This window comes from Sphaeramia orbicularis, chromosome 3 (assembly GCF_902148855.1).
Source record: "Sphaeramia orbicularis chromosome 3, fSphaOr1.1, whole genome shotgun sequence".
Classification (NCBI taxonomy): Eukaryota; Metazoa; Chordata; class Actinopteri; order Kurtiformes; family Apogonidae; genus Sphaeramia; species Sphaeramia orbicularis.
In genome coordinates, this window is record NC_043959.1 from 14,195,081 (window position 1) to 14,204,690 (window position 9,610).

Sequence of the window (9,610 nt, forward strand, 5' to 3'; positions counted from 1 at the left end):
CATTCAAATGATAAGTCTATCTTCAAGCTCTGCAGAAGCCTGATAATGACCATCAGGTGTGCTGGAAGAGGGAAACATCTAAAACATGCAGGATACCGGCCCTCAAGGACCAGGATTGGACACCCCTGATCTAAAACATGCAGGATTGTAGTTCTGCAGGACCAGGGTTGGTGACCCCTGGTTTAGACGGTGATGTAAGAGTGGAGCAGTTTTAAGATTTCCGCTCCGGAAGGTGGTTTCACTTTTTTGCATTTTCAACCCCCAAAAACGCTGTTGCTGTCTAAACTAAAGGCACATCTGATAAGATATTTATTTATTTATTTATTTTTAAAAATATTTTGTTGTTTTCACCTGAGAGCGTTGTCGCTTAAACTGGGCCTTATTCACAGAAAAGTAGATTCTTCTTTACATCTTTCATCTTAATATTTAATCTTTTGATTTGGACCAGGAGGAGAACCTGCTGAAAACTGAAGGATTTCATGACTTTGGCTCCAGTAGATGCAGTTTTCAATATCAAAAATGGTGAGGTAACAGTAAAGTAATGTTTCCCCCTTATACCTGGGAGAAACTCACAAAAATATACCGAAATGAAAACCAATGACATTTAGATACAGCTGTACAACTACAGTTTATGCAGCACATACTTTTTACTTTCTCCAAAGTATGAATTTTTCCGTGTATAAGGTCACAAATGGTTCAGTGGCATTTAGTGACATCTAGTGGTGAAGTTGCAGAACACCTCCCATCGAAAAAACATGAACAGTCCTTGTTAGAGTCAGTGTTTGTTTTGTCTGTTCTCAGCATTGTAGGTCAGGTCATATTAACTTTTATCTGCATTCAGATGTAGTAGGTGATGGTAAAACATCTTAATCCATCTTAAAACCTGATATACACTGGAAAGAGGACGAGTGTGTTTGATTTTCCAACAAACACAAACACACACTGAAGAAAATATAATAATGAAAATTCTATTGTGTTTCTGAATCAGATCCCCTGAGCAGCATTCACTGGTCCTCTGCCTTGTAGCAGTAGACTCCATGCTTGTGTTGGGGGGGTGGGAAGCCAAAGCTGCGGACCCCCGGCTCAGAGTCTCCGCAGTTTGTCCGTGGCCTGGTGATGGGGTAGCGGACGCTCCCGTCGGCCAGCCAGCCGGCGTCGCAGTGGTCCAGGCTGCGGAACTTCCAGGCGGCGTAGAGTTGACCCACTTTGGCGATGTGGGCTCCGTCCTCCTGACATGTCCGCCGAGCCTCCGTCAGGTTCATCTTCTGAGAAGGCTGGAGGAAGTAGACTGTGCCTTTAAACCAAACACATGTGGTATTTCTGTTACAGTGGTAATTAATGCACAAATGGGATGGAATCATAGTTAATGTTGGAAACTCCTCAACAAGGAAAATGTCTATTTTCTGTCTTTAGCTCCACCAGGAGGTATGGTGATCACTTTGCTTTGCTTTGTGTGTTTGTTTGTTTGTTTGTTTGTTAGCAACTTTACGAGAAAACTATCCCAACCATCTTTACCAAATTGTCCCCACAGATAGGCCTAGGCCCTGGGACCAACCCATTCAATTTTGGGCCAAGTAGGCCAAAGTTCAAGGTCAAAGCAAGGTCACAAAATCTACAATTTTCCTATCTGTCATCATTGAGCAATTTTCCAAAATTCATAAAAATTCAGAACGACTCCGATCAGCCTCCAATTTGATCCACCTGTAGCTTAGAACAATATCTTGTATCTGGCACAAAATTGTCCACATCCACTGTGGAATGTGGACTCTGTGGACATTTCCATTTAACATTGAAAATCCCATTTACCACACATTTTTCATTATAACTCAACAAATATTGATTGGAATTTAATATAATTTGACAGACACATGACTGGTACCAAGCTTCAACTTTTTCTGCTGTATGGAACAACCTGGAAACTGTTTAATTTAAAAAGAAATAGTCGATCCACACATGCACACCGTTCAGGGTGCTTGGCGGAGGTTTGCGTTCTCTGAACACTTGGGTTTTTTTTTGTTTTTTTACTTTAAATATCAATTTACAAACACTGTCAAACACTTAACATATAACACAATACACACAATACATGAGAATACAGATAGAAAAATAGAATACAATCACAGAATCAGTATATGTACAGAATACATTTTCAATAATTCTTATACAAAAAAAATTACAAAATTACAGTAGAAACTGTAGAATAACAGTAGCATACTGGCAACTCTAGCTCCCAGTATTTTACTGTTATTTAACGGTAAAATTTGTTACAGTGTATGAAAAAACTAAAATTAATACTAAAACTGAACTAAAACTAAGCATTTAGTAAAAAAAATTAAAACTAATAAAAACTAGCAAACCTGCTCTAAAAATGAATTAAAACTAACTGAATTAGAGGGGAAAAAAAGTCAAAACTAAATAAAACTAAACTATAATGAAAAATCTAAAACTATTAGAACCTTGGTTTTTACGGTCCATGTAGGAGACGACAAGTCACAGTAAAACTTGAACATTTACACCAGAACATGTGTCATTTTCAGTCTAACCAATCATGAGTTAATGATGTTCTCAAATGTCGGACACTTCCTTCGTACCAGACTAACCTCGGAGTGAGGATGAGAAGCAGAAGACATCGTAGCGGTGCATGTGCTGGTGTCGCCTGCCGTAGGTCCGGACCCCGGGGCCCAGGCCGTGTCCGCCGCAGGGCTCTCTGGGTCTGGTGATGGGGTACTGGACCGTCCCGTCGGCCAACCAGCCCGCATTGCACCAGTTCAGACCTTCCTTCCACGACTGAAAGAGCTGCGTGAAGGTGGCCAGCGTGGCGTCCTGCTCCTCACAGGCCTGCTGAGCTCCCACGAAGCTGAGGTGGTACCGACCCCGAGGATGCTGGTAGGGGAACACCACACCTGTGGAGGTTCAATCACAAGAACCACTGTCATGGAACCAGAGGAAATACACACACAAACTCTGTTTCTGCATTTGTTTAGAGTTGGAATTATTTCATTTCATTTCATTTAGTTGGATCTCCATTAGCTTTGGCTTAGGCCATCACCAAGGTTCTAATAGTTTTGGATTTTTCATTCTAGTTTAGTTTTATTTAGTTTTGACTTCTTTTTTCTCTAATTCAGTTAGTTTTAATTAGCTTTTAGAGCAGGTTTGCTAGTTTTTATTAGTTTTCATTTTTTACTAAATGCTTAGTTTTAGTTTAGTTTTAGTTTTTTTTTATATCTTTTCTCTTCTTCTCTGTCGTATTCAAATAAATCCCAGACAGGACTCTGCTGTTTTATCCCAACTTTAGTCTCCATGTTTTCAGGTAGAGTGGGGACCAGAAGACGACTGGAAACCACAAGTGACGGACCATCAAGTGTTGTATGGTGCCGCTAGCTAAAATTGCTAGAGTGAAATAAATCAATTTCGTATCAATCCGACATTGACAAAGATGAAAACGAAGGGAATTTTATCCATAATTTTTATCTGTTTTAGTTAGTTTTGTAAGCACATAATACAGTTTCAGTTATCAGTTTTTCTTTTAATTATAGTTTTGATTTATTTCAGTTAACGAAAATGTTTTTTCAATTCTAGTTTTCATCATTTCGTTAGTTTTCGTTAACGATAATAACCGTGGCCATCACTATTCTTCCTGGAGTCCACACCCATCATAATTGCTGCAATACACAAACCACCAAAAACACCCACACACAAAATCAAACAAAACAACACAAACAACAACCAAAAACATTCATCACAGTTACAAAACAAAAACAACATACATGTTCTACAGGACCTAGTTCAATTAACAGAACCTCTGAAGAAGTAGTTTTTATTGTACTTTGTAAATGGTCAGATATATTTCACAGTTATGTAATGGCCAATTAAAAACAAAACAATAAAAATGATGAAACCTCTTGTATTTATCAAGTGTTGTAGTAATTTTTCCCACCACTGTATGTGCAGAAGTTCACCAGATGGTTCCTGTTGAAGTGTCTTTAACTCTGAACACACATGTGAACCTCCCAGTGCATATTTGTAATGTTAAAGCTGTTCCATGAGTGTCTGAGGAACTGCAGTGTGTCCAGGCTGTGAGACGGCCGGTACCTCGGAGCTCCAGGTGGACTGCAGAGTTCCTGTCCTCTAACCCGTCCACTACTTCACAGCGATAACGTCCAGTGTCATTTAACTGAAGCTCAGTCATAATAAGAGCAGCGTCACCTGCAGAGTCCTGTCGAAGATGGACACGACCTCTGAGACACCGAGGAAACAGAAACCATCAGACCATCATTTAAAACCTCCTTCAAACAAGTGCAGCTCAGACCATGGACTTCAACTACAGCTTAGAGAAAAACAAAAAGAGAAAAACAAAAAACTAAGAGAAAAACAAAAAAAAAATGCAACTGAGAGAAAAAACAAAAAACTACAACTCAGAGAAAAAAAACAAAAAACTACAACTAAGACTACAACTAAGACAAAAACAAAAACAGAAAAACAAAAAACTGTCATACCTGCAGCCAGACGATAGTCTGGTTTTGTCTGTCTTTTATGTTTTGTGTGTCACTTCCTGTTTTATTTTGTTAAGTTTTCCCTCATGTGTCTTGTCTGTCGTCTTTACTTCCTGTTCCCCGTTCATCCTGACCTCTGTCCTGATTACCTGTCTCCGCCCTAATTTGCTCCACCTGTGTCTAGTTGTCTTCCCTCCCTTTTGTGTATTTAAACCCTGTCTTTTTCCCTTGTCAGTCGCCAGTTTGTAACTCCAGTAGTTCAGACCAGCGTTTTTGACCTCGTTTGCCTGCCTGTTTTTTGACCTGTTTTGGATTCCTCGGTTTCTCGTCTTCTGCCTGATCCCTGTCGGTTTTTGTCTGCCTCATCTGATCTGGTTTTGACCTTCTCGCCCTGACTACCGGTACGTGAGTTTGCCTTGTCCTTATGTCCTGTTGCTCGATTGTTAGCCTGCCTGTGTATGACCTGTTTCCGTCCCTGACCTCCCTTTGCTTTTCCCCAGTCGGGGAGAGTACTCCTAACACCGCTCGGGGAGACGGGCTGCTGCCCTCGACCCGGAGGACGAATCAGAGGAGGAAATCTCCAACCATTATCCTCAAGATTCTGTCACTCATAATATTTTTTCACCTGTGTGTGAATAATAAATCTTTTGGAACTAATTTTTGTTGTCTGAGTTCTGCATTTGGATTCTGTGGTTGTACTAACGTTATCACAAAAACTACAAGTAAGACAAAAAGAGAAACAAAAAACTACAACTAAGAGAAACAAAAAACTACAACTAAGAGAAACACAAAACTACAACTAAGAGAAACACAAAACTACAACTAAGAGAAACACAAAACTACAACTAAGAGAAACACAAAACTACAACTAAGAGAAACACAAAACTACAACTAAGAGAAACACAAAACTACAACTAAGAGAAACACAAAACTACAACTAAGAGAAACACAAAACTACAACTAAGAGAAACACAAAAACTACAACTAAGAGAAAAACTATAACAATTGTGAAAAAAATTTTATATATATAAATTTATTTTTTGACATGCCACTTTTTGTTCAAATGTAAATAAAAGCTGAGAAATAATTTTTTAGACACGTATGCTTTATCAAGTCAAAAAAAAAAAACTTACAAAGCGAAATTTGCCAGGAGTATGAATAATTTCAGGCTGTGTTTATTTGTTTTGTCATCTTTTCCTCTGACTATAGTGCATTTAATTATAATAATCTATATGATCTCTAAGACATTTACGTCATCACTACATTAAACCAATCCTTTAAATAACCTGAAGTTGCCAAAGCTTCGGCTCCTGTTTCCGATGGCCACCAACACGTCGTCCTCGGGTCCTCCTGCCGCAGACGTTCGGGACCATTTGATCCGGACTTCCCTGGCTAAACTCAGCTCAGGCTCAAACCAAAACCTGCAGGGGAGTGTAGCGTTCCCCCCACTGGAGGCAAAAACCATCGTCTGAGCAGAGTCCACATGGAGTTCCACACTAGGACCTGGAGAGAGGACACAGGACAAACTGGATCAGAGGCAGAGCTGAAAAGATTCATTAAAGATTCGACTCAAACCAATAAAAACATTATTCAGTACAGCAGGGGTGTCAAACTCATTGTCATTCAGGGGCCACATTAAGCCAAATTTGATCTGAAGTGGGCTGGACCAGTGAAATAATAACATAATACATAAATAATGTCAACTCCAAACTTTTTTCTATGTTTTAGAGCACAGGTGTCAAACATGCGGCCCAGGGGCCAAATCCGGCCCGCCAAAGGGTCCAGTCTGGCCCCTGGGATGAATTTGTGAAATGCAAAAATTACACTGAAGATATTAACAATCCTTTTAGTTCAGGTTCCACATTCAGACCAATTCAATCTCAAGTGGGTCAGACCAGTAAAATACGATCATAACATATAAATAACGACAACTCCAAATTTTTCTCTTTGTAAATGTAAATATTTTCATGTATTTACACTAAAACAAAGTATAATTTTGCAAAAAACGTGAATAACCTGAACTGTCTTAAGAGAGGAAAGTGTAATTTTAACAATATTCTGCCTGTTATTAAATGTTTTGTGTATTTGTAGATCCACTGTGATGTGTACGTTATAATGAACATGTGTAAATGATAAACTGAGGCAGAATATTGTTAAAATTACACCTATTGTTTCAGTTGGTTCATGTTATTCACACTGTTTGAAAGGATAGTTTATAGATGTAAACATGCTCATGATGTAAATGTACTTTTTTTGCTCTAAAACACAGAAAAAATTGGAGTTGACATTATTTAAAGGCAATAGCTCAGGGCAGCCAAGGAGCCTGGACCAGGTGGGAGCTTCTGTGCAGAGACGCATCAGCTGGGCAGACATCTGGAGGACTCCACAAGGCAGACTGACTTTCCTGATCAGAGCAGTGTACGACACCCTCCCATGCCCCCAGAACCTCACCCAGTGGTTCGGGAGTGAGGTAGGCCGTCCGCTGTGCAGTACCACCAGGTCAGCCTCCAGCACATTCTGTCAGGATGCAAGGTGGCATTGACCCAGGGACGCTTTAGATGGCACCATGACCAAGTGCTAGCCAAGTTGGCAGAGCTCCTGGAAGGATGCAGAGTGACAGCAAACCGCACCCAGGAAAGAACAAGACCTGCACAAGCTGCCTTCGTCAAGCCAGGTGAGATGTGCAAAGCACCCACGCAGGAACTCACCATCCTGAGACCAGGGAAGGAGTGGCAAATGTTGGCAGATCTAAGAAGACAGCAAGTGTTTCCAAGAGAGATCACATCAAATAGAGGGAATGCACATCCGTCACTTCCCCACTGGGCCACGCCCCTCTAAGTCAGACTGAGCGGCAAAAACAAACCGGCTCAACATGGCGGAGCATAGCAATAACTACAGCGAGACCGGGAAAAATGTGGAATATAACATGAAATTAAAGACAACTGGACTGGACATGGATCCATACAAGCTACCAAACAACAAGTGGTCTACGAACATTGATATGTGGACGGAAATCACGTATCCTGACATTTATATGAACCTGATTTCAACGCTGGGAAAATCCCCAATGCAAAGGCTGAAAGCATACAAAAGCCAAAGAGTTGTTGACATCCTCGTCATTGTTAATTAGAGGATTACAGCTGGTGAGTGCTTTAATTCAACATACTATTGTTTTGGAGGTTTTATGTCAGTGCAGACGTATTTTGTTGGCGGTGATTTCCAAGGTAAAGGCCCAGCAGTAGTGCTCACAGTTCACTACTGATTTACTGGAGTTGAACCCTTAGTATTGACCCAAGTGAGTGGATGATCTACTGGTACTGTGGAGATTTAAGTAGAGTTCACATCAAATACATGATCCAACACAGCTACAACAGCTTTGTGCCAGAGTACCCCCTTATTTGGAAAACTAGGTTAGCCTCAGTTTAAGCTAGTTTACAAATTATGTAGAGCACAAGGTTCAGAATCACACAACTGAAGACAAAAACGTTTCCGTTATGAAATATAGAACTAAATGACAGATGCTAACATTAAGAGCTTTACTAAGAAGTAACATTAGCCAAAACCATATGTAATTTAAGGTATGATTTTACGCAAGGATACAGCATAAATTAAAGTTACCTGACACAAATCCAGGTTTCGTTGCCTGGATTCCAGTTATTTCTACGAATTGCAGCGATCCATCTGCTTCTTCTGTCTTTGGCTTTAGGTCACCACTAAAACGATAGCTCCGAGTTCTTTTTAAACCTATTTGTGCGATCAGTGGCACAGCAGCTCTTCTCCATTTTTCAGATTGTTCTAAAGTTTTCACAGTATTCAAACCAAAGCTGCTACTCATTTCCCTCTTTCTACCACTCAGTGGACAGAACCGCGGTGACTTCCGCTAGTGGTGATGTCACATGCAGACCCTCCATACTGGGGTGTCAAACTCCGGTCCTCGACGGCCAGTATCCTGCATGTTTTAGATAATTCCTTCTTCCAGCACACCTGCTTCAGTTAATGTTCAGCTCATCATCCAGCTCTGCAGAAGCCTGATAATGATGGAATGGCTTCCAGGTGTGCTGGAAGAGGGAAACATCTAAAACATGCAGGATACCGGCCCTTGAGGACCGGAGTTTGACACCCCTGCTCTATACCCTGTGGAAGTGGGAAGCAGGGGTTTTGTTGGCCAGGCGGCAGTGCATCTACTCCGCAGAGCTGGGTTGACGGGGTCAAGCTTGCGGAAAGTGGTGAAAGAGTTGGGAGAAGAGGCCAAGAAGGCCAGCTACTGGCTGTGGCTTCGGAGGAAGGAGAATGGATGGGGACTAGCACCCCAGTACGGGCAGTCGCAGGGAGACGTCCCCTTACACCACTGCCTCCCCGCCGGGAGATGTACTGGTGTAGGGGGCGAAACGTCCGTGAACGGCAGCCTCCAGCTGATGACCCTGCGGCTGCCCACATCAGCACCAGAGGAGGTGCAACAGGCTGGAAGGCTGAAGTAGGGACCAACATCTGACCTGTGTGATGATCTGAATATATTATTATGTTCTTATTTTTTCTGGTTCGGCCCACCATGTTGTCAGACCATATGGACATATGCACAGATATGCTTGGACCTTCATACCTTTATTGTTTCCTGGTTCACTGAGGAAATCGTGGTAGAGGGAACGATTTGGGTTTTGAGCTGCAGCCCTGGTCCGGTTTGAAAGGACCAGCAGAACCCCCATCAACAGCAGAACCTGAGGGAAACCCACCATCATCATCTGATGGACGAACAGTCCTGATACTTTGGGTCTTCAAACCTGTTGAGAAACAGTCGATGACTTATAAAAGTCATTCTGGAGTAACAAACAACTGGACAAATGTGTCAGGATGACTTTTGCTGAATACTGTTGTATTTTTTTGCTTTAACCATAAAGACCTGAACAGCCACCGGCACCCAAAGGCATCTACTGATGTCAAATAACTTTTGTCATGTTTTGGTGCTACATAAACAAACTGTGATTTGATTTGGATTGGGTATGACGTTCAGAGGTTGCGTAGTGAAAGTGGAAACACTGTCATAACTTTTTTTTTTTTTTTTAATTTATTTTAGTGCCGTTTTTAATATTTTATCATAAATACGAGTTGTTTTTAGCTGG

The 9,610-nt window shown here is 41.2% G+C and overlaps 1 protein-coding gene across 1 annotated transcript; it reads right to left on the reverse strand.

Annotated features, from left to right (window-relative positions):
* Positions 1-939: 939 nt before the first annotated feature.
* LOC115417142 (hyaluronan and proteoglycan link protein 3-like) lies at positions 940-9,314 on the reverse strand. The gene is made up of 5 exons (XM_030131150.1): positions 9,094-9,314; positions 5,780-5,996; positions 4,093-4,238; positions 2,601-2,903; positions 940-1,294 (listed from the first exon to the last, which is right to left on the reverse strand). Exons 1-5 carry the CDS (start codon positions 9,230-9,232, stop codon positions 1,005-1,007), a joined length of 1,095 nt encoding a protein of 364 aa, XP_029987010.1. The 5' UTR covers positions 9,233-9,314; the 3' UTR covers positions 940-1,004.
* Between the last annotated feature and the right edge of the window lie 296 nt (positions 9,315-9,610).

Coding starts and splice junctions, on each gene's coding strand:
- LOC115417142 (XM_030131150.1), bottom strand. CDS start 9,232: ATGATGATGGTGGGTTTCCCTCAGGTTCTGCTGTTGATGGGGGTTCTG. Junction 5,997..9,093: donor TGAACCAGGAAACAATAAAG/GTATGAAGGTCC, acceptor TCCTCTCTCCAG/GTCCTAGTGTGGAACTCCAT. Junction 1,295..2,600: donor CTTCTCATCCTCACTCCGAG/GTTAGTCTGGTA, acceptor TTTGGTTTAAAG/GCACAGTCTACTTCCTCCAG.